The sequence below is a fragment of the Astyanax mexicanus genome, chromosome 21, assembly GCF_023375975.1.
Source record: "Astyanax mexicanus isolate ESR-SI-001 chromosome 21, AstMex3_surface, whole genome shotgun sequence".
Lineage (NCBI taxonomy): Eukaryota > Metazoa > Chordata > Actinopteri > Characiformes > Acestrorhamphidae > Astyanax > Astyanax mexicanus.
In genome coordinates, this window is record NC_064428.1 from 40,074,843 (window position 1) to 40,100,232 (window position 25,390).

At 40.2% G+C, this 25,390-nt stretch overlaps 1 protein-coding gene across 1 annotated transcript; it reads left to right on the plus strand.

Moving 5' to 3' along the window:
* The first annotated feature begins 4,711 nt into the window (after positions 1 to 4,711).
* Positions 4,712 to 23,823, plus strand: LOC111197594 (protein let-653-like). Its single transcript, XM_049469655.1, has 6 exons — positions 4,712 to 5,017; positions 13,572 to 13,682; positions 21,365 to 21,430; positions 21,524 to 21,628; positions 23,139 to 23,182; positions 23,408 to 23,823. The coding sequence occupies exons 1-6, from the start codon at positions 4,831 to 4,833 to the stop codon at positions 23,675 to 23,677; spliced, it is 783 nt and encodes a 260-aa protein (XP_049325612.1). The 5' UTR covers positions 4,712 to 4,830; the 3' UTR covers positions 23,678 to 23,823.
* The last annotated feature ends 1,567 nt before the right edge of the window (positions 23,824 to 25,390 follow it).

The following is a 25,390-nucleotide window of genomic DNA, read 5'->3' on the forward strand; positions in this document are numbered from 1 at the left end:
TATATTTTTATATTTATATAAAATTTATATATAAATCTAAATCTAAAAATAACTTAAATCAGTGTGACAGAAAGCAGAGACAGAACAGCAGTGATCTGGAGTTAACATTGGTATATAGTCACATATTTTTGCTATATTCAGTATTTGCAAATAAAACAAATATTCCAATTGTAAAATAATAATAATAAAAAAAATCTTCTTAATGTAAACTTTAAATGTGCCAAACAATCATGTTCCTATGATTTACTTTTCTAATGCTTTTATTTTAGTGATGATTGTATATTATTTTGCTGTATAATTGTATCAAACTTCATTTTAATATACTTTCATTAATTTACTGTATTCTGACTTTATTTTACATCAAATACCTTACGTTTTCCAATTTTTTTTAACATTTTATTTTCTTATTTTTCAGCTTTTTTATTTACATATTAAGTGTGATTTTTCATTATTTCCAAATATTAAATGTAGTATACAAATAAATTAACTTTGCATTTCCATTTTCCCTTGATCTAAGTATAAAATTCAGATGAATTAACAGAAAAGTATCTAAAATTTATTAGATTTCATATTTAAATTTCTAAAATATCAAAGGTCTTAGAACAGCAGTACTTCCTAAACTGAAGTGTATTAAGGAGCAGTAAAGCCTCTCCACTGAAGTACAGCATTATACAGGAGTTTCAGTTTAGTTCTCCAGCAGTACTAGCATTAGCCGCTAACCGTGCTAGGCACTAGCTCTTTGGCCATACTAAGTATTATCGGACTGTAGTCTGCTGCTAACCTAGGCTTACACTGCTGGAGCAGCATTAGCATTACCTGCTAGCAGTTAGCCGCTAATGATAATGCTAATGCTCCAGCTTTAAGTTTACTTTTAATAAACGGAAGCACTTTACTCACCCAAATAAACATTAAGCAGCGTCAATTTATGCGATAAAATACAAAACATGCTAGAGTCTTTCCTTCGAACGCTCCGACGGCGTCGCTCACGTCAAATTACGGCTCTTTGACTGTGTCGCACTACATGGAGCTTTGTCACTCGCGACACTGAAATTCGGATCCGACGCACATAATTTGTCGGCGCCGACAAAATTGGGTCAAAATCGGCCTAAAATCGTGTAGTCTGATCCGGGCATAAAGAGGCTGGTAGAAGCCTAATGGAGTGGGAGCCAGTGTCAGACCGCATCATTAGAGCCAGGTTTGACTCCAGATTTCAAAAGGTCACAATCATTGTGTGTTTTCTGCCCGGTTACAGGAAGTGCTAAACAAGACTCCAAACCAAGGTATGCTGATCGTGATGGGCGACCTTAATGCCCATAGGGCAGGATAAGTAGGGCAGGATAATACAGGGTGAGAGAGAGAGAGAGAGATGGGTTCACATGGAATAAGAACTATGAACGAGAATGGAAAAATCTTGGCTGATTTTTGCGACCTCAATTAATTGACTGTTGGAGGAACTCTCTTCCCGCACAAGGTCTGTCATTAAGTCATTTGGGTATCCCCAGACCACAGAACAGAAAATCAGATCGACCATGTGATGGTGCGACAGCGGTGGCGAAGGTCACTACAGGACGCTAGGGCCAAGAGAGGTGCCGACATAGGGTAAAATCATCACCTACTTGTGGCCAAATTGAAGATGATACTGTCAGCAAGGAAGAAGAAACCAAACAGCAGAATCAAGTAGGATACAGGGAAACTGATGAAACCAGAGACTAGAGAGGCATTCCAACTTGACCCCCACAACCACTTTCAGGTCTTAAAGACAGAAGTGCCAGTGAGGATGTTTTAGGCAGGCCAACAGGCAATAGAAAAGAGTGGATTACAGACGCCACTTGGCGGAATGTAAAGAAAAGGAAAAGATTAAAGCAGCAGGTACGTCAGGCCAGAACAAAGCAGCAGAAACAACAAACTTGGCAAAGAAGTTAAGAAAAGCCTCAGAACCGATAAGAGAAATGACATCAATGAGATAGCCGAGCAAGCAGAGACTGCTGCCGAGAAAGGGGACCTGAAAGCCCTTTATGCAACAACCAAACAGCTGAGGACAGGGACAGCTTCCTTCAACATTTGAAGACCAGATGGCAAGGTGGAGAGAACACTTTCAGGACATACTGAATAGACCACCACCTGAGAACCCACAGGAGTTAGAACCATGCAACCAGTTAGACATCAACATGGGAGCGATTAGCAAACATTACATCCGAAACGTCCTGAAGAACCTGAAGACTGGTAATGCAGCCGGAGCAGACAACATCCCTGAATCACCTTTCTCTATCTCCCGAGCAAACTTCTCACGAGGATCATGTTAGGTAGAATGAAAGATGATATCAACAGGAAGTTGCGAGATAAACAGGCAGGCTTTAGGAAAGAGCGTTCCTGCACGGACCAAATTGCAACGCTGAGAATCATCGTCGAACAAACCCTAGAATGGCAATCCACCCTCTATGTCAGTTTCATCGACTTCGAAAACGCCTTTGAAAGTATCAACAGACAGTCAATGTGGAACCTCCTATGGCATTATGGGATGCTGGATAAACTCATCCAGATGATCAGAGAGTTTTACAACGGTTTCACGTGCAAGGTCATGCATAACGGAAACTCTCGGTGTGAGACAAGGCTGCTTGTTGTCTCCCTTACTTTTCCTGCTTGTACTCGATTGGGTCACTAGGATAGCCTACACTTGTGCAGTGAAAGGCATCCAGTGGACTCTTATGACAAAGCTGGAAGACTTGGACTTTGCAGACGATATGGCCTTGTTGTCTCACCGCCTGCAACATATGCAGGAAAAGATGGATGCACTGAGAGAGACATCACAGCGAGTAGGGTTGAAAATCAGCCGAGAGACGACAAAGCTCCTAAGAGTATACGCTGTGCAGGAAAAAGACATCACCATTGGGGAACATGTTGTGGAAGATGTGGACAAGTTTGTCTACCTAGCTAGTGTGGTTAGCAAGACTGGAGGCACAGACAAGGACATTCTGGCTAGAATCAGAAAAGCCCAACAGGCTTTTGCAATCCTCTGCCCAGTCTGGAAGTCAACCTCTATCTCTAACAACACCAAGCTTCGACTCTTTACCTCCAACGTGAAGTCCGTGCTGATGTACAGCTCAGAGACATGAAGAGTGATACAGACCAGCTCCAAACGATTCCAGACGTTCGTCAACACATGCCTAAAGGCAAATCCTCCATCTGAAGTGGTTTGACAGAGTGCCAAACGAAACCCTGTGGACCAAGGCAAACCAGCAATCTATGGAAGTGCAGATCAGGAGAAGGAAGTGGCGTCGGATCAGACACATTCTTCGATAAGATGGATAAGTTCCAACATAACCAGACAAGCGTTGGATTGGAACCAAGGGCGTCCAAGACAGACTTGGAGACGCAGCCTAATGCAGCAACTCAAAACAGCAAACCTGACCTGGGATGCAGCCAAACGGTCCGCCAGAGGCCGCAAAAAGTGGAAGACGACTGTAGACTTCACTAGTCTGATTTTTCAAAAAATGTTTTATTTTTTTTTATTTTTTGTTTTTTAAAAAAGTTTTGTTTATTTAGCTTATCTTAGCTTAGATACCCCTGTTACTAGAGTCACATAAAATGTGCCTTATAATCCGAAATGTGCCTTATAATGCGAACAATACAGTACTTTCACATATAGAGTATTTTAAACCCTAGTAAACCCTAGTATCTAAGCAAAGAATGGAGATACTTTGTTATCTTTAAATGTGTGCAACTCTTAATAAAGTTCTCAGTGAGCGCACACACTAAATGACTCTTTAGAAAAATGATCTCACAGTATCCTGTGTTTAATTTGGTATGTGGTCAGTGATGCTGGTGGGAGGAGCTCCACATTTAGCTACTCTGGCCCCTCATGAAAAACAGGAAACAGCAAAACCAGACAGAAGAAGAGACACGAACAGAGGACGACACGTAAAGAGGAGCAGAATTCCCTGTACGGAGGATTAAATCTGAATTACACTGAATTAAACTCACTGGAGTGGAGTTTGTGTGAAGATCAGTGGAGCTGAATTTCAGTTCAGGATGAAGATCCTCCTCATCTTCACCTTCTTCCTGATCTCAGGTCAGATATTCTACCTCATGTTTGAGTAACGTATAATGAAGTTTAGAGTATTTTTGATGCCTGTAGATTCTGTGCTGTAGGTTTTAAAATGTGCAGAAATGTGGAAATAAAAGATTTTGGAGAAACTTAATGAGATCAGAGAGTTTACTAAGAGTTCTCCATTTGATTGGCAGGTCTGGTGGTCTGCTTTGATGTGATTGGCTATTCAAGAGGCAGCGTCATTATTTACTGCAGTTACCAACAAGATAAAGGAAATGATAAATATTTCTGTAAGGAATCAACAAACCAGTGTGTGTATATGAAATCTGATCAAAGGCAGAACTCATGGGATCATAAAGGCAGAGTTTCTCTAATTAATTTTCATGGAGGTTTAATGGTGATCTACAGAGATCTGAGTTTAGAAGATGCTGGATTATATCAGTGTGGAGGGACTGGAGTGTGGAATCAAACTGTGAACCTGAAAGTGAAAACAGGTGATAATTTACCACAAAACAAATCACTAAATATATTACATTTTACAATTTATACATTAAACACATCACTAAACATTGTGGAAATGCTGTGATGATGATTTTGGGGAAAAAAAACCAGAATATAAATCACTTTGTTTTATATGATTGACAGATTCGTGTTGTTTGGGACCAAAGCCTGTGATTGGTTATCTGGGAGAGACCGTCACCATCAGCTTTTCTTATCCAGAGGAGTTTCAGACTGAATACAAACATCTCTACAAACTGGATGGTCGAATTTATACTGCACTGATGGACACCAATCTGTCTCAGAAGGACAGATTCTCCATCTCTGATAACAGAAGATCTAGAGTTGTCAGTGTGAGAATCAGTGATGTGAGAGAAGAAGATGGAGGAGTTTATTACTGTGCTGTTGCGGGTGGAGGAGATGAACTTGGTTATTATTCCCTTTTCTCAGAGATTCATCTGCAGGTTTCTGGTGAGAAACAAAACTTTTATATTTAAGAGCACGTTAATGTAAGTTTTAAGTTTTTCTGCAGCTTTAGAGGTTTTGCCTTTGATAATTCAGTTTTTTAGAATATTGGTATATAATCACCTATATACCTATTTAGTGTATAATCACCTTTTAAACATACAAAAGCATTTTACAAAAACAAAATGGGTTTACTAACTAACCAACCAACATCACCACAGTGTGTCCAAATGGACATATAGATAGAGTCTCCAGGAAAATGTTTTACTAGTTATTGGAGTGTTATGTAAAAAAAAACAATTTTAACACCTTTTTTTTACACAGCCAGCTCTTTTTGAACTGCTACTGATGCTGTAGCATTGCCGAGTAGCATCACAGCGCTAACGCTCGGAGGAAAGCGCAGCGACTCGGTTCTGATACAACAGCTCACAGACGCAGCCTTGTGCTGATCCACATCACCCTAGGAGTGATGAGGGGAAAGAGTGCCATCTACTGTACCCACCCAGAGAGAGCAAGGACAATTGTGCTCTCTCAGGGCTCCGGCAGCTGATGGCAGCACTTATTGTATTTATTAAATTCTAGACCACACCCTGCATGAGGCAGGGCAAAGAATCTTATTCTAATGGCAATACCTCTCCACAGAGACTAAACAAGCTGTGTGTGCATTTGCACATCTGTGTCAACAATGGTTGTAGCTTAAAGCAGCTTTAAAGCATTATTAGGGAATACTGAGTAGATCCTAAACCCTGCATATCTAAAATTCTTAATCTTGACCCTAACTCCATCGAACCCTTCTAATACCTCCTAATGCAGGACCAAACAGTACATGCAAAAATAATCAATTATCAATAATAGTATTTGAATATTTATGATTATTTATCTGTTAGTAATAACAATTGAATAACTGAACAATTAATCCAATAATAAATATAATATATTTTACAGCAAGACCAAGACCAAGTGAGAGACCTACAACCATTCAAACCGGAAAATCACCATCTATAACCTACAATAGCAAATCATCACCACCAGGGAAAACCTCACCTGATGCTAATGGTATGTGACCATATCATTGGTCTATAAACAAATTTTCCCTCCATTTTTTTTTACATATAAAGAATGTTATCATAGCAACAACACCTATTTTGTTTGCCCTTTATTTGGTCATATGTTTACTCTTACCTCTTGATGTTTTTTAAGGCTCATCCTCCAGAACCCCATCAGCAATATCCACAGCACCAACAGTGACCACATCTGGTAACCCTTTAAATTTAAAGAGGATGTTTATAGTAATATTTTTGTCACAAAATTCATGATTCATGATTGGCACCTTCTGTTTGTCATCTCCAGGTAACTTCATCATTGTCATCATCATCACTGTGAGCATCTGTTCGGTTCTGCTGCTGATTGGAGGATTAACACTGATCTGCAAACGGAGATGCTCCAAGACACAAGGTACTGTTCACACTCACAAATGTGGATACTTCTTGGTCAGTACTGGATGTTCAATTTTATGTGGATCAAAAGAAACAAAGGCAGTCCTTGAGGAGTTCGGATTCAAGATTAGGATATTTCTGGGTATAGGTACTGTATAAATGTCCACAGGCTTGTTAGCAACAAAGCGAGCACACCAATCAAATACCTAGCTGGTCTGGGGTTCCCAGACATGACTGGCTATGAATTGAATGCTTCGACAAACTGTGTGAGCACCCCTTTTAATTGTGTGATGGTCAATGCAGGAAAGGCCAACGATACTGTTATCAAACTGTTATGTTTGAGAGCAGGAAGAGGAGGTATGTTTTGCGACTGCAGTCCTGCAGGGGAAAGAGTGGTAGTGGATATAGTGGGAAAGTATAGATAGGAGCTGAAACATTTAGCATATTGGTGTTGGATACACCTAGGCAGAAGCCTGTTGATTGGCAAAAGCCTGTGGGTGGGCTTAAGGCTGTAAATAGGTAGAAGCCTATGAAGGGGCAGAGAAGCCTGTGAAGGGGCAGAAACATATGTCTGGACAAAAGCATGTAAATGGGCACAGAAGCCTGGGAAAAGGGAGGTAAACCTGTAAAGGGACAGAAGCATGTGTCTGGACAAAAGCCTGTACACAGGCAGAGAAGCTTTTGAAGAGGCAGAGAAGAGAAGCCTGTGAATGGGCAGACGCCTGTGAACGGACAGAAGCCTGAGAAGGGACAGATTAGCCTGTGAAGGGGTAGAGAAGCCTGGGAAGGAAAAGAGAAGCCTGTAAAGGGGCTAAATAAAAACCAGTGAATGGGGTTGAGAAGCCTGTGAAGGGACTGAGAAGCCTGTGAAAGGTCAGAAGCCTACGAAGGGGCAGAGAAGCCTGTAAAGGGGCTGGGAAGCCTGTGAAGGGGCTGAGAAGCCTGTGAAGGGACTGAGAAGCCTGTGAAAGGTCAGAAGCCTACGAAGGGGCAGAGAAGCCTGTGAAGGGGCAGAGAAGCCTGTGAAAGGTCAGAGAAGCCTGTGAAGGGGCAGAGAAGCCTGTGAAGGGGCTGGGAAGGCTATGAAGGGACTGAGAAGACTGTGAATGGGCAGAAGCCTGTGAATGGGCAGAGAAGCCTATGAAGGGGCTGAGAAGCCTGTGAAGGGGCAGAGAAGCCTGTGAAGGGGCTGGGAAGCCTGTGAAGGGGCTGAGAAGCCTGTGAAGGGACTGAGAAGCCTATGAAGGAGCAGAGAAGCCTGTGAAGGGACTGAGAAGCCCGTGAAGGGACTGAGAAGCCTGTGAAGGGACAGAGAAGCCTGTGAAGGGGAAGAGAAGCCTGTGAATGGGCAGAGAAGCCTGGGAATGGGCAGAGAAGCCTGTGAAGGGACTGAGAAGCCTGTGGAGGGGCAGAGAAGCCTGTGAATGGGCAGAGAAGCCTGTGAAGGGAATGAGAAGCCTCTGAAGGGACTGAGAAGCCTGTGGAGGGGCAGGAGTTTGTGAATGGGCAGAGAAGCCTGTGAATGGGCAGAATCCTATGAAGGGGCAGAAGTCTGTGAAGGGGCAGAGAAGTCTGAGAATGGACAGAAGCTTATGAAGGTGTAAAGGCCTGTGAATGGGCAGAGAACTGTAAATGGACAGAAGTCTGTGAAGGGGCACAAGACTGTAAAGCCAAAATGCTTCATCTACCATTCTACTATCTTCACTATTAAAATAAGGTTTAGGTGTGCATTTATGCTAAGTTCCAGTTTTGTCTTGTATTTTTATTTTTATTTAATGTGGGAATTCAGATTTATTCTCTTTTGCAACTGAATAGTTGAACTGATTTTTATTGTTTGCGGTTTATAGGCGCTAACTCATCAAACTTGGCCAATATGGGAGGCAATAATGAAGTAAGTGCATTTCAAAAGAAGGGTAAAGACTAGCACATGCCTTCTCCGACACATGTAAAGTTAGTTCCCTCTTTTCAAACTGCTGTTGATGTACAATCAATAGGTATCTAGCATGCTAATTTTTCATATTTTGTTACATTTAACCAATAAAGTTGAAGCTCTGTCTGATGAAGATATGGATAACTACATATTTTTTATTTCATTAATCCTTTTAGGTTTCTAAAAGTGTGAGAGTTCAATAAAGCGGTAATATCCTGTTCATATTCCTCTAATTTCAGACTGATGCTGATTATGAAAATGATCCACCTGGAAGTCAGAACATCAAAATGGGTCCAGTCTACCAGAGACTAAACCGCAACACCAACCAATCAGATTCAGTCTACCAGAGCCTTAACCCCAACACCAACCAATCAGATTCAGTCTACCAGAGCCTAAACTCCAAAACCAACCAATCAGATTCAGTCTACCAGAGACTAAACCGCAACACCAACCAATCAGATTCAGTCTACCAGAGCCTTAACCCCAACACCAACCAATCAGATTCAGTCTACCAGAGCCTAAACCCCAAAACTAACCAATCAGATTCAGTCTACCAGAGCCTAAACCCCAAAACCAACCAATCAGATTCAGTCTACCAGAACCTAAACCCAACACCAACCAATCAGATTCAGTCTACCAGAGCCTAAATCCCAACCAATCAGATTCAGTCTACCAGAGCCGGAACCCCAACCAATCAGATTCAGTCTACCAGAACCTAAACCCAACACCAACCAATCAGATTCAGTCTACCAGACCCTGAACCCCAACACCAACCAATCAGATTCAGTCTACCAGAACCTAAACCCAACACCAACCAATCAGATTCAGTCTACCAGAGCCTAAATCCCAACCAATCAGATTCAGTCTACCAGAGCCGGAACCCCAACCAATCAGATTCAGTCTACCAGAACCTAAACCCAACACCAACCAATCAGCTTTAGTCTACCAGAGTCTAAACCCCAACACCAACCAATCAGATCCAGTCTACCAGAGTCTAAACCCCAACACCAACCAATCAGATTCAGTCTACCAGAGTCTAAACCCCAACACCAACTAATTCAGTGCAAATCCCAACAACAAAAACGAATTAGTTGTACTATATTCAGAATCTGCAGGTAAACATATAATTTCATTATATTTGATTTGTAAAATAATAAAGTAAAAAGGTTATTAATCTTTATGTAAACTTCAAATGTGCCAAACTATCATGTTCCTATGATTGAATTTTCTAATGTTTTAATTTTATTGAGTACTATATTTTATTTTGCTTTATAATTTTATTATACTATTCCTTTAATTTTTTTACTGTATTCCTAAAATTGTGCAGTTTTTACCACTTTCTTTGGATTGTAACTATTCCTGCAAAAGCCTTCCTGAGGTTCTAGATCTCAGAATGTTATAAGCTGTATCATCCATGTTTTATTCTTCAGATTTTTATTTACATATTAAGTGTGATTTTTAATGTATATTTCTAAATATTAAATGAAGTATACAAATACAGCGTTTCAGCTGTTTTCATTATTGCTATTTTTCACCATTTCCATTTTCCCTTGATCCAAGTCAGATTGACATGAAAACGTCATATAAAAGTATTAAAAATGTATCAGATTTCATATTTAGATTTCTGAGATATCAAAGGTCTAGTGCATTCTAAACTGAAGTGTTACACCAGGGGACGGATTGGGAATGACCAAACCTGTATGAAAGGTCTGATAGTGGGTGCAGGTGAATTATGGGATTGGAGGGATTTTCAATGGGGCATATAGCAGCAGAAACATGGAACAGCCTATCGCATCCCAAATTATATAATCAACATTAACATCAGCGGGGGGGGGGGTAGGGGGGGGTTGTGTTTGGCTGGTGGTGTAGTGCACTGTAGGACTCCTAAGCTAAGCTGCCTAAGCTTTTGTTCTTAATGCTTTATTTTTCTCCTTACATTACTTTTACTTTCATACTTTAAGTAGCTTCGAGACCAGTACTTTTACTCTTTTACTTAAAGAGTAAGAAGCTTGTGTTGATAGCGTATTTTTCGCACTATATGGTGCATTTAAAATCCTTTAATTTTCCCAAAAATCAACAGTGCGACGTATAATGAATGTATGAATTCTACCAGTCAGGTATTAAGGAGCAGTAAAGACACTCCACCAAGGCTGGAGCAGCATTAGCATTAGCTTCTAACCGTGCTAAGTGCTAGCTCTTTGGCCGTCCTGAGGTAAGTATTATCGGACTGTTGCCAGCTGCTAACCACAGCTAGCACTGCTGGAACAGCATTAGCAATACCCACTAGCACTTAGCCAGTAATGCTAATGCTCCACTTAAAATCCTTTAATTTTCCCAAAAATCGTCAGTGCACCTTATAATCCAGTGCTTCTAATGTATGAATTCTATCAGTCAGGTATTAAGGAGCAGTAAAGACACTCCACTGAAGTACAGAGTTATACAGGAGTTTCAGTGAAGTTTCTCCAGCACCGAGACTGGAGCAGTATTAGCATTGCTGCTAACTGCGCTAAGCGCTAGCTCTATGGACATTCAGAGGCGAGTATATAGGACTGTTGCCTGCTGCTAACCCCAGCTAGCACTGCTGGAGCAGCATTAGCATTACCGGCTAGCAGTTAGCCGCTAATGCTAATGCTCCAGCTTCAGTGGAAATGTGAGCTTACTGTTAATTAATGGAAGCACTTTATTCACCCAAATAAACAGTTTTCAGGAGAGAAATCTCTGTAGATTAACATTGAGTTCTCGTTCGACTTTGATGTTTGACTGATTTGTCTGCTTTATAGTCCGGTGCCTTATTTATAAATATAGACTAGAAAATAGACATTTATCAATAGTGGCCTCATAATCCGGTGCACCTTATAGTGCGAAAAACACGGTACTTCCACTTCTACAGTATTTTAAAGCCTAGTTTCTATACTCCTATTTAAGTAAAGAATGGAGATACTTTATCTTTAAATGTGTGAAACTCTTAATAAAGTTCTCAGTGAGCGTACATACTAAATGACTCGTTAGGAAAATGATCTCACAGTATCCTGTGTTTAATTTGGTATGTGGTCAGTGATGCTGGTGGGAGGAGCTCCACATTTAGCTACTCTGGCCCCTCATGAAAAACAGGAAACAGCAAAACCAGACAGAAGAAGAGACACGAACAGAGGACGACACGTAAAGAGGAGCAGAATTCCCTGTACGGAGGATTAAATCTGAATTACACTGAATTAAACTCACTGGAGTGGAGTTTGTGTGAAGATCAGTGGAGCTGAATTTCAGTTCAGGATGAAGATCCTCCTCATCTTCACCTTCTTCCTGATCTCAGGTCAGATATTCTACCTCATGTTTGAGTAACGTATAATGAAGTTTAGAGTATTTTTGATGCCTGTAGATTCTGTGCGGTAGGTTTTAAAATGTGCAGAAATGTGGAAATGAGAGATTTTGGAGAAACTTAATGAGATCAGAGAGTTTACTAAGAGTTCTCCATTTGATTGGCAGGTCTGGTGGTCTGCTTTGATGTGATTGGCTATTCAAGAGGCAGCGTCATTATTTACTGCAGTTACCAACAAGATAAAGGAAATGATAAATATTTCTGTAAGAAACGAGCAAACAATTGTGTGAAATATAATGATAAAGACAGGCTTACTCTAATTTTTTTTCCTGGAGGTTTAATGGTGATCTACAGAGATCTGAGTTTAGAAGATGCTGGATTATATCAGTGTGGAGAGACTGGAGTGTGGAGTCAAACTGTGAACCTGAAAGTGAAAACAGGTGATAATTCACCACAAAACAAACCACTAAATATGTTAATTTTACAATTTATACATTAAACACATCACTAAACATTGTGGAAATGCTGTGATGATGATTTTGGGAAAAAAAAAACAGAATATAAATCACTTTGTTTTATATGATTGGCAGATCCATGTTGTTTGGGACCAAAGCCTGTGATTGGTTATGCTGGAGAGACCGTCACCATCAGCTTTTCTTATCCAGAGGAGTTTCAGACTGAATACAAACTTCCCTACAAACTGGATGGTCAAATTTTAACTGCACTGATCAAAACCAATCTGTCTCAGAAAGACAGATTCTCCATCTCTGATAACAGAAGCTCTAGAGTTGTCAGTGTTAGAATCAGTGATGTGAGAGAAGAAGATGGAGGAGTTTATTCTTGTGCTGTTGCGGGTGGAGGAGATGAACTTGGTTATTATTCCCTTTTCTCAGAGATTCATCTGCAGGTTTCTGGTGAGAAACATAAACTTTTATATTTAAGAGCTCGTTAATGTAAGTTTTAAGTTTTTCTGCAGCTTTAGTGGTCTTGCCTTTGATAATTCAGTTTTTTTTAGAATATTGGTATATAATCACCTATATACCTATATAGTGTATAATCACCTTTTAAACATACAAAAGCATTTTACAAAAACAAAATGGGTTTACCAACTAACCAACCAACACCACAGTGTGTCCAAATGGACATATAGATAGAGTCTCCAGGAAAATGTTTTACTAGTTATTGGAGTGTTGTGTAAAAAAACAATTTTATCACCTTTTTTTTACACAGCCAGCTCTTTTTGAACTGCTACTGATGCTGTAGCATTGCCGAGTAGCATCACAGCGCTAACGCTCGGAGGAAAGCAGCGCAGTGACTCGGTTCTGATACATCAGCTCACAGACGCAGCTTTGTGCTGATCCACATCACCCTAGGAGTGATGAGGGGAAAGAGTGCCATCTACTGTACTGTACCCACCCAGAGAGAGCAAGGACAATTGTGCTCTCTCAGGGCTTCGGCAGCTGATGGCAAGCTGCATGAACAGTGGCAGCGCTTATTGTATTTATTAAATTCTAGACCACACCCTGCATGAGGCAGGGCAAAGAATCTTATTCTAATGGCAATACCTCTCCACAGAGACTAAACAAGCTGTGTGTGCATTTGCACATCTGTGTCAACAATGGTTGTAGCTTAAAGCAGCTTTAAAGCATTATTAGGGAATACTGAGTAGATCCTAAACCCTGCATATCTAAAATTCTTAATCTTGACCCTAACTCCATCGAACCCTTCTAATACCTCCTAATGCAGGACCAAACAGTACATGCAAAAATAATCAATTATCAATAATAGTATTTGAATATTTATGATTATTTATCTGTTAGTAATAACAATTGAATAACTGAACAATTAATCCAATAATAAATATAATATATTTTACAGCAAGACCAAGACCAAGTGAGAGACCTACAACCATTCAAACCGGAAAATCACCATCTATAACCTACAATAGCAAATCATCACCACCAGGGAAAACCTCACCTGATGCTAATGGTATGTGACCATATCATTGGTCTATAAACAAATTTTCCCTCCATTTTTTTTTACATATAAAGAATGTTATCATAGCAACAACACCTATTTTGTTTGCCCTTTATTTGGTCATATGTTTACTCTTACCTCTTGATGTTTTTTAAGGCTCATCCTCCAGAACCCCATCAGCAATATCCACAGCACCACCAGCACCAACAGTGACCCCATCTGGTAACCCTTTGAATTTAAAGAGGATGTTTATAGTAATATTTTTGTCACAAAATTCATGATTCATGATTGGCACCTTCTGTTTCTCATCTCCAGGTAACTTCATCATTGTCATCATCATCACTGTGAGCATCTGTTTGGTTCTGCTGCTGATTGGAGGATTAACACTGATCTGCAAACGGAGATGCTCCAAGACACAAGGTACTGTTCACACTCACAAATGTGGATACTTCTTGGTCAGTACTGGATGTTCAATTTTATGTGGATCAAAAGAAACAAAGACAGTCCTTGAGGAGTTCAGATTCAAGATTAGGATATTTTTGGGTATAGGTACTGTATAAATGTCCACAGGCTCGCTAGCAACAAAGCGAGTAAACCAATCAAATACCTAGCTGGTCTGCGGTTCCCAGACATGACTGGCTATGAATTGAATGCTTCGACAAACTGTGTGAGCACCCCTTTTAATTGTGTGATGGTCAATGCAGGAAAGGCCAACGATACTGATATCAAACTGTTATGTTTGAGAGCAGGAAGAGGAGGTATGTTTTGCGACTGCAGTCCTGCAGGGGAAAGAGTGGTAGTGGATATAGTGGGAAAGTATAGATAGGAGCTGAAACATTTAGCATATTGGTGTTGGATACACCTAGGCAGAAGCCTGTTGATTGGCAAAAGCCTGTGGGTGGGCTTAAGGCTGTAAATAGGTAGAAGCCTATGAAGGGGCAGAGAAGCCTGTGAAGGGGCAGAAACATATGTCTGGACAAAAGCATGTAAATGGGCACAGAAGCCTGTGAAAAGGGAAGTAAACCTGTAAAGGGGCAGAAGCATGTGTCTGGACAAAAGCCTGTACACAGGCAGAGAAGCTTTTGAAGAGGCAGAGAAGAGAAGCCTGTGAATGGGCAGACGCCTGTGAACGGACAGAAGCCTGAGAAGGGACAGATTAGCCTGTGAAGGGGTAGAGAAGCCTGGGAAGGAAAAGAGAAGCCTGTAAAGGGGCTAAATAAAAACCAGTGAATGGGGCTGAGAAGCCTGTGAAGGGACTGAGAAGCCTGTGAAAGGTCAGAAGCCTACGAAGGGGCAGAGAAGCCTATGAAGGGGCTGAGAAGCCTATGAAGGGACTGAGAAGCCTGTGAAGGGACTGAGAAGCCTATGAAGGAGCAGAGAAGCCTGTGAAGGGACTGAGAAGCCCGTGAAGGGACTGAGAAGCCTGTGAAGGGGCAGAGAAGCCTGTGAATGGGCAGAGAAGCCTGGGAATGGGCAGAGAAGCCTGTGGAGGGACTGAGAAGCCTGTGGAGGGGCAGAGAAGCCTGTGAATGGGCAGAGAAGCCTGTGAAGGGACTGAGAAGCCTGTGAAGGGAATGAGAAGCCTCTGAAGGGACTGAGAAGCCTGTGGAGGGGCAGGAGTTTGTGAATGGGCAGAGAAGCCTGTGAATGGGCAGAATCCTATGAAGGGGCAGAAGTCTGTGAAGGGGCAGAGAAGTCTGAGAATGGACAGAAGCTTATGAAGGTGTAAAGGCCTGTGAATGGGCAGAGAACTGTAAATGGACAGAAGTCTGTGAAGGGGCACAAGACTGTAAAGCCAAAATGCTCCATCTACCATTCTACTATCTTCACTATTAAAATAAGGTTTAGGTGTGCATTTATGCTAAGTTCCAGTTTTGTCTTGTATTTTTATTTTTATTTAATGTGGGAATTCAGATTTATTCTCTTTTGCAACTGAATAGTTGAACTGATTTTTATTGTTTGCGGTTTATAGGCGCTAACTCATCGAACTTGGCCAATATGGGAGGCAATAATGAAGTAAGTGCATTTCAAAAGAAGGGTAAAGACTAGCACATGCCTTCTCCGACACATGTAAAGTTAGTTCCCTCTTTTCAAACTGCTGTTGATGTAGAATCAATAGGTATCTAGCATGCTAATTTTTCATATTTTGTTACATTTAACCAATAAAGTTGAAGCTCTGTCTGATGAAGATATGGATAACTACATATTTTTATTTCATTAATCCTTTTAGGTTTCTAAAAGTGTGAGAGTTCAATAAAGCGGTAATATCCTGTTCATATTCCTCTAATTTCAGACTGATGCTGATTATGAAAATGATCCACCTGGAAGTCAGAACATCAAAATGGGTCCAGTCTACCAGAGACTAAACCGCAACACCAACCAATCAGATTCAGTCTACCAGAGCCTTAACCCCAACACCAACCAATCAGATTCAGTCTACCAGAGCCTAAACCCCAAAACCAACCAATCAGATTCAGTCTACCAGAGCCTAAACCCCAAAACCAACCAATCAGATTCAGTCTACCAGAACCTAAACCCAACACCAACCAATCAGATTCAGTCTACCAGAGCCTAAATCCCAACCAATCAGATTCAGTCTACCAGAGCCGGAACCCCAACCAATCAGATTCAGTCTACCAGAACCTAAACCCAACACCAACCAATCAGATTCAGTCTACCAGACCCTGAACCCCAACACCAACCAATCAGATTCAGTCTACCAGAACCTAAACCCAACACCAACCAATCAGATTCAGTCTACCAGAGCCTAAATCCCAAAACCAACCAATCAGATTCAGTCTACCAGAACCTAAACCCAACACCAACCAATCAGATTCAGTCTACCAGAGCCTAAATCCCAACCAATCAGATTCAGTCTACCAGAGCCGGAACCCCAACCAATCAGATTCAGTCTACCAGAACCTAAACCCAACACCAACCAATCAGCTTTAGTCTACCAGAGTCTAAACCCCAACACCAACCAATCAGATTCAGTCTACCAGAGCCTTAACCCCAACACCAACCAATCAGATTCAGTCTACCAGAGTTTAAACCCCAAAACCAACCAATCAGATTCAGTCTACCAGAGCCTAAATCCCAAAACCAACCAATCAGATTCAGTCTACCAGAACCTAAACCCAACACCAACCAATCAGATTCAGTCTACCAGAGCCTAAATCCCAACCAATCAGATTCAGTCTACCAGAGCCGGAACCCCAACCAATCAGATTCAGTCTACCAGAACCTAAACCCAACACCAACCAATCAGATTCAGTCTACCAGAGTCTAAACCCCAACACCAACTAATTCAGTGCAAATCCCAACAAAAACGAATCAGTTGTACTATATTCAGAATCTGCAGGTAAACAAATAATTTACTTATATTTGATTTGTAAAATAATAAAGTAAAAAGGTTATTAATCTTTATGTAAACTTCAAATGTGCCAAACTATCATGTTCCTATGATTGAATTTTCTAATGTTTTAATTTTATTGAGTACTATATTTTATTTTGCTTTATAATTTTATTATACTTTTCCTTTAATTTTTTTACTGTATTCCTAAAATTGTGCAGTTTTTACCACATTCTTTGGATTGTAACTATTCCTGCAAAAGCCTTCCTGAGGTTCTAGATCTCAGAATGTTATAAGCTGTATCATCCATGTTTTATTCTTCAGATTTTTATTTACATATTAAGTGTGATTTTTAATGTATATTTCTAAATATTAAATGAAGTATACAAATACAGCGTTTCAGCTGTTTTCATTATTGCTATTTTTCACCATTTCCATTTTCCCTTGATCCAAGTCAGATTGACATGAAAAGGTCATTTAAAAGTATTAAAAATGTATCAGATTTCATATTTAGATTTCTGAGATATCAAAGGTCTTAGAACAGCAGTGCGTTCTAAACTGAAGTGTTACACCAGGGGACGGATTGGGAATGACCAAACCTGTATGAAAGGTCTGATAGTGGGTGCAGGTGAATTATGGGATTGGAGGGATTTTCAATGGGGCATATAGCAGCTGAAACATGGAACAGCCTATCGCATCCCAAATTATATAATCAACATTAACATTTTAATATTTTAATATTATAATCATTATGGCTGGTGGTGTAGTGCACTGTAGGACTCCTAAGCTAAGCTGCCTAAGCTTTTGTTCTTAATGACTTTATTTTTCTCATTACATTACTTTTACTTTCATACTTTAAGTAGCTTCGAGACCAGTACTTTTACTCTTTTACTTAAAGAGTAAGAAGCTTGAGTTGATAGTGTATTTTTCGCACTATATGGTGCATTTAAAATCCTTTAATTTTCCCAAAAATCAACAGTGCGACGTATAATGAATGTATGAATTCTACCAGTCAGGTATTAAGGAGCAGTAAAGACACTCCACCAAAGCTGGAGCAGCATTAGCATTAGCTTCTAACCGTGCTAAGTGCTAGCTCTTTGGCCGTCCTGAGGTAAGTATTATCGGACTGTTGCCAGCTGCTAACCACAGCTAGCACTGCTGGAACAGCATTAGCAATACCCACTAGCACTTAGCCAGTAATGCTAATGCTCCACTTAAAATCCTTTAATTTTCCCAAAAATCGTCAGTGCACCTTATAATCCAGTGCTTCTAATGTATGAATTCTATCAGTCAGGTATTAAGGAGCAGTAAAGACACTCCACTGAAGTACAGAGTTATACAGGAGTTTCAGTGAAGTTTCTCCAGCACCGAGACTGGAGCAGTATTAGCATTGCTGCTAACTGCGCTAAGCGCTAGCTCTATGGACATTCAGAGGCGAGTATATAGGACTGTTGCCTGCTGCTAACCCCAGCTAGCACTGCTGGAGCAGCATTAGCGTTACCCGCTAGCAGTTAGCCGCTAATGCTAATGCTCCAGCTTCAGTGGAAATGTGAGCTTACTGTTAATTAATGGAAGCACTTTATTCACCCAAATAAACAGTTTTCAGGAGAGAAATCTCTGTAGATTAACATTGAGTTCTCGTTCGACTTTGATGTTTGACTGATTCGTCTGCTTTATAGTCCGGTGCCTTATTTATAAATATAGACTAGAAAATAGACATTTATCAATAGTGGCCTCATAATCCGGTGCACCTTATAGTGCGAAAAACACGGTACTTCCACTTCTACAGTATTTTAAACCCTAGTTTCTATACTCCTATTTAAGTAAAGAATGGAGATACTTTATCTTTAAATGTGTGAAACTCTTAATAAAGTTCTCAGTGAGCGCACACACTAAATGACTCTTTAGGAAAATGATCTCACAGTATCCTGTGTTTAATTTGGTATGTGGTCAGTGATGCTGGTGGGAGGAACTCCACATTTAGCCGCTCTGGCCCCTCATGAAAAACAGGAAACAGCAAAACCAGACAGAAAAAGAGACACGAACGGAGAACGACACGTAAAGAGGAGCAGAATTCCCTGTACGGAGGATTAAATCTGAATTACACTGAATTAAACTCACTGGAGTGGAGTTTGTGTGAAGATCAGTGGAGCTGAATTTCAGTTCAGGATGAAGATCCTCCTCATCTTCACCTTCTTCCTGATCTCAGGTCAGATATTCTACCTCATGTTTGAGTAACGTATAATGAAGTTTAGAGTATTTTTGATGCCTGTAGATTCTGTGCTGTAGGTTTTAAAATGAGCAGAAATGTGGAAATAAAAGATTTTGGAGAAACTTAATGAGATCAGACAGTTTACTAAGAGTTCTCCATTTGATTGGCAGGTCTGGTGTTCTGCTTTGATGTGATTGGCTACTCAAGAGGCAGCGTCATTATCAACTGCAATTACCAACAAGATAAAGGAAATGATAAATATTTCTGTAAGAAACGAGCAAACAATTGTGTGAAATATAATGATAAAGACAGGCTTACTCTAATTTTTTTTCCTGGAGGTTTAATGGTGATCTACAGAGATCTGAGTTTAGAAGATGCTGGATTATATCAGTGTGGAGGGACTGGAGTGTGGAATCACACTGTGAACCTGAAAGTGAAAACAGGTGATAATTTACCACAAAACAAACCACTAAATATATTCATTTTAAAATGTATACATTAACACATCATTAAACATTGTGGAAATTCTGTGATGATGATTTTGGGAAAAATAAACCAGAATATAAATCATTTTGTTTTATATGATTGACAGATTCATGTTGTGTGGAACCAAAGCCTGTGATTGGTTATGCTGGAGAGACCGTCACCATCAGCTTTTCTTATCCAGAGGAGTTTCAGACTGAATACAAACATCTCTACAAACTGGATGGTCAAATTTTAACTGCACTGATCGACACCAGTCTGCCTCAGAAAGACAGATTCTCCATCTCTGATAACAGAAGCTCTAGAGTTGTCAGTGTTAGAATCAGTAATGTAACAGAAGATGATGGAGGAGTTTATTTCTGTGCTGTTGGGGGTGGAGGAAATGAACTTGGTTATTATTCCCTTTTCTCAGAGATTCATCTGCAGGTTTCTGGTGAGAAACAAAACTTTTATATTTAAGAGCTCGTTAATGTAAGTTTTAAGTTTTCCCGCAGCTTTAGAGGTTTTGCCTTTGATAATTCAGTTTTTTAGAATATTGGTATATAATCACCTATATACCTATTTAGTGTATAATCACCTTTTAAACATACAAAAGCATTTTACAAAAACAAAATGCGTTTACCAACTAACCAACCAACATCACCACAGTGTGTCCAAATGGACATATAGATAGAGTCTCCAGGAAAAGTTTTTACTAGTTATTGGAGTGTTTTTATCACAATTTTATCACCTTTTTTTACACGGCCAGCTCTTTTTGAACTGCTACTGATGCTGTAGCATTGCCGAGTAGCATCACAGCGCTAACGCTCGGAGGAAAGCAGCGCAGTGACTCGGTTCTGATACATCAGCTCACAGACGCAGCTTTGTGCTGATCCACATCACCCTAGGAGTGATGAGGGGAAAGAGTGCCATCTACTGTACTGTACCCACCCAGAGAGAGCAAGGACAATTGTGCTCTCTCAGGGCTCCGGCAGCTGATGGCAAGCTGCATGAACAGTGGCAGCGCTTATTGTATTTATTAAATTCTTGACCACACCCTGCATTAGGCAGGGCAAAGAATCTTATTCTAATGGCAATACCTCTCCACAGAGACTAAACAAGCTGTGTGTGCATTTGCACATCTGTGTCAACAATGGTTGTAGCTTAAAGCAGCTTTAAAGCATTATTAGGGAATAATGAGTAGATCCTAAACCCTGCATATCTAAAATTCTTAATCTTGACCCTAACTCCATCGAACCCTTCTAATACCTCCTAATGCAGGACCAAACAGTATATGCAAAAATAATCAATTATCAATAATAGTATTTGAATATTTATGATTATTTATCTGTTAGTAATAACAATTGAATAACTGAACAATTATTCCAATAATAAATATAATATATTTTACAGCAAGACCAAGACCAAGTGAGAGACCTACAACCTTTCAAACCAGAAAATCACCATCTATAACCTACAATAGCAAATCATCACCACCAGGGAAAACCTCACCTGATGCTAATGGTATGTGGCCATATCATTGGTCTATAAACAAATTTTCCCTCCAATTTTTTTTACATATAAAGAATGTTATCATAGCAACAACACCTATTTTGTTTGCCCTTTATTTGGTCATATGTTTACTCTTACCTCTTGATGTTTTTTAAGGCTCATCCTCCAGAACCCCATCAGCAATATCCACAGCACCACCAGCACCAACAGTGACCCCATCTGGTAACCCTTTGAATTTAAAGAGGATGTTTATAGTAATATTTTTGTCACAAAATTCATGATTCATGATTGGCACCTTCTGTTTCTCATCTCCAGGTAACTTCATCATTGTCATCATCATCACTGTGAGCATCTGTTTGGTTCTGCTGCTGATTGGAGGATTAACACTGATCTGCAAACGGAGATGCTCCAAGACACAAGGTACTGTTCACACTCACAAATGTGGATACTTCTTGGTCAGTACTGGATGTTCAATTTTATGTGGATCAAAAGAAACAAAGGCAGTCCTTGAGGAGTTCAGATTCAAGATTAGGATATTTCTGGGTATAGGTACTGTATAAATGTCCACAGGCTCGTTAGCAACAAAGCGAGCACACCAATCAAATACCTAGCTGGTCTGGGGTTCCCAGACATGACTGGCTATGAATTGAATGCTTCGACAAACTGTGTGAGCACCCCTTTTAATTGTGTGATGGTCAATGCAGGAAAGGCCAACGATACTGTTATCAAACTGTTATGTTTGAGAGCAGGACGAGGAGGTATGTTTTGCGACTGCAGTCCTGCAGGGGAAAGAGTGGTAGTGGATATAGTGGGAAAGTATAGATAGGAGCTGAAACATTTAGCATATTGGTGTTGGATACACCTAGGCAGAAGCCTGTTGATTGGCAAAAGCCTGTGGGTGGGCTTAAGGCTGTAAATAGGTAGAAGCCTATGAAGGGGCAGAGAAGCCTGTGAAGGGGCAGAAACATATGTCTGAACAAAAGCATGTAAATGGGCACAGAAGCCTGGGAAAAGGGAGGTAAACCTGTAAAGGGGCAGAAGCATGTGTCTGGACAAAAGCCTGTACAAAGGCAGAGAAGCTTTTGAAGAGGCAGAGAAGAGAAGCCTGCAAAAGGGCAGACGCCTGTGAATGGACAGAAGCCTGAGAAGGGACAGATTAGCCTGTAAAGGGGTAGAGAAGCCTGGGAAGGAAAAGAGAAGCCTGTAAAGGGGCTAAATAAAAACCAGTGAATGGGGCTGGGAAGCCTGTGAAGGGACTGAGAAGCCTGTGAAAGGTCAGAAGCCTACGAAGGGGCAGAGAAGCCTGTAAAGGGGCTGGGAAGCCTGTGAAGGGGCTGAGAAGCCTGTGAAGGGACTGAGCAGCCTGTGAAGAAACTGAGAATTCTATGAAGGGGCAGAGAGGCCTGTGAAGGGACTGAGAAGCCAGTGAAGGGACTGAGAAGCCTGTGAAGGGGCTTAGAAGCCCGTGAAGGGACTGAGAAGCCTGTGAAGGGGCAGAGAAGGCTGTGAAGGGACTGAGAAGCCTGTGAAGGGAAAGAGAAGCCTGTGGAGGGGCAGGAGTTTGTGAATGGACAGAACCCTGTGAATGGGCAGAGAAGGCTGTGAAGGGGCAGAAGCCTATGAATGGGCAGAAGTCTGTGAAGGGGCAGAGAAGCCTGTAAACAGGCAGAAATCTGAGAATGGACAGAAGCTTATGAAGGTGTAAAGGCCTGTGAATGGGCAGAAGTCTGTGAAGGGGCACAAGACTGTAAAGCCAAAATGCTTCATCTACCATTCCACTATCTTCACTATTAAAATAAGGTTTAGGTGTGCATTTATGCTAAGTTCCAGTTTTGTCTTGTATTTTTATTCTTATTTAATGTGGGAATTCAGATTTATTCTCTTTTGCAACTGAATAGTTGAACTGATTTTTATTGTTTGTGGTTTATAGGCTCTTACTCATCAAACTTGGCCAATATGGGAGGCAATGATCAAGTAAGTCCATTTTTGTGTCTATTCAGTACTCAGAGTAACAGTACGTTATGAATAATTTAATTTATGTTTTTTCATTCACAACTTTCGTGCAAAAATTATAAAGTGAAAGCTGAGCCATTAGGCAAGACTCTAAGACTCCTATAGTGCAAACGAACCTAAAGAGATCATGGATCCAAAAGGCCTATTCATTCTCTCATTCCAATTAATCATTAATCCTTTCATCAGGTTTCTCACTCTGCATCTGACTATGAAGAAATTAGAGACATCAGGCCACATCTAGACACCCAAACTACTCCACTTTACTCCACAATCCAACAACCCACCAATCCCCTGACCACCGTGTACGTCCTCGCACAGCGACCATCAACCAGTCCTGCTCAAGGAATCTACAACATGGTACAGCTTCCTCAACCCTCACCTGAAGCCCAGGGGTACTCTACTGTGAGTTTCCTGAAAAATCCAGATTCTGACACTGATGCCAGTGTTACATTCTAGTAGCAGCAAAAACCAAGTTGCAAGGCTTTTACATAACATCAGCTAACATGTATACATAGTCTATATGAGAGCAGTATGGCTTTTAAAAATATGTTATTTTTACTTTTCTTTTCTTTTGCAATTTAAAAGGAGATTATAACAAATATTTTTTGGTTAATACTGATATCTTTACTTATTTAGATTTCCCAGCATGCCTTCTTGTATTGTTTCCTTTGAATTTGACTTTTGCATTAATAAATATATTTTTGGCCATTTATTAGTTTTTTTTCTTTTTACTCTCTTTTTAGATTGCTTTTAAAAAGATTTACAACAAATGCTGTTTTAAGACAGATAAGACTGATTTTTATTGGTTGTGGTGTTTTTAAGGGTCTCCCCCCATTTGGTTATGCCTGGTACACTTCCAGCAGGAGGCAACCAGGGATAACCTCCTCAGGTGCCCAAACCTCTCAATATGCTAATCTCAAATTACGGAATGGTGGCTTAACTCTATTTTGACTGATTTTTTCCAAAATGTTATTTCTTTGGGTGGTACCCGCACCTTCTAAACAGGGTAGATGAAGGTGGGGACATGTGCAATTTTTTAAATCAAGACTGCAACAAGACTGAAATATGAGTTCAGTTGCACTTTTCTTTGATTAATATGTCCCTTTTGGGTCTTCTGGTTTGTTGCATGTTGGTGTTTCTGAGATATTTTAATTACATAGGAACAGTTTTGAAGTAGGCATTTAAACTTAAAGCTTTAGGACTTGTATTTCAATTCTTGAAATTTAGAATCTTCCGTTATTAGAGTTTTTTTTCTATGTTTAAGTGTGATGCTGTTATGATGTACCGGCCTACCCAGATTGGCTTGATGCAGTTTTGCATAAAATTTAATTTGGCTGAAATTTTACACTGTATGTTGAGGTTTCTTTCAGTGCAACAAAATCTTTTACTGTAATTACTTTAAATCACTATTGAAATATACAGAAGGGGATCAGAGCAAAATGGCAACTGGTCATGTACCAATAAACTCTTTTATTTGTGATATAGGGCTGGGCCTATGTTAAAAAAAAAGAAAACATGCAGTAAACATCTAAGTCCTTCATTAATCTCTGTATAAAAAACATCTATCATGCAGACCCTTAGTGCTACCTCATTTTAGTTGTGAACTAGTTGTGTGTGCTAGTTTTTTAAATAACATATTTTAAATAACTAACCAAGAGCAGTATACTCTGAGTAATTCTCTTCTCTGGAAGTTGGTAAGGTTTTAAAAAGAGGATGATGACTTAACTGAAACTTGATGTCGTGACAAGACTAACCACACACAGTTTGTCACCAAGAGGCTCAAGATAGACAGCATAGCATGACACAATGACGACATTACAAAAGATCAGATAATGTCAGACAATAGCAGTAGAATGAAAACAATGATGTTAAAAGTGTATCAACCATAGGGTTTGTTTCCCAAAAAGGTACTCCTCCTAGTCCCAGACTATATATATATATTTTAATTCCAGTGGAAAACCTCAATCCAGAGTTCTGCATAGTCCATGGCTAGGCTTAATCTCTGTCTGGGAAATGTGCCCTTAGGCTAGAGATATACTTGCCGTTTGGCCATGCATTCTTGTAGATGACTGGCTGCATTGTGGGTGTAACTGTTGACATACTTGCCTGTGTGCTACATGTGTTCCTGGAGGCTTTCACTAGAGGGCAGCTTAGACATTTGATGATTGC

Bases quoted from the DNA above. Each gene is read 5' to 3' on its own strand.
- LOC111197594 (XM_049469655.1), top strand. From the start codon at position 4,831: ATGGACACCAATCTGTCTCAGAAGGACAGATTCTCCATCTCTGATAAC. The intron at 21,431-21,523 runs GTAACCCTTTGA...TCTCATCTCCAG, and splicing joins ACCAACAGTGACCCCATCTG to GTAACTTCATCATTGTCATC. The intron at 23,183-23,407 runs GTAAGTCCATTT...TCCTTTCATCAG, and splicing joins ATATGGGAGGCAATGATCAA to GTTTCTCACTCTGCATCTGA.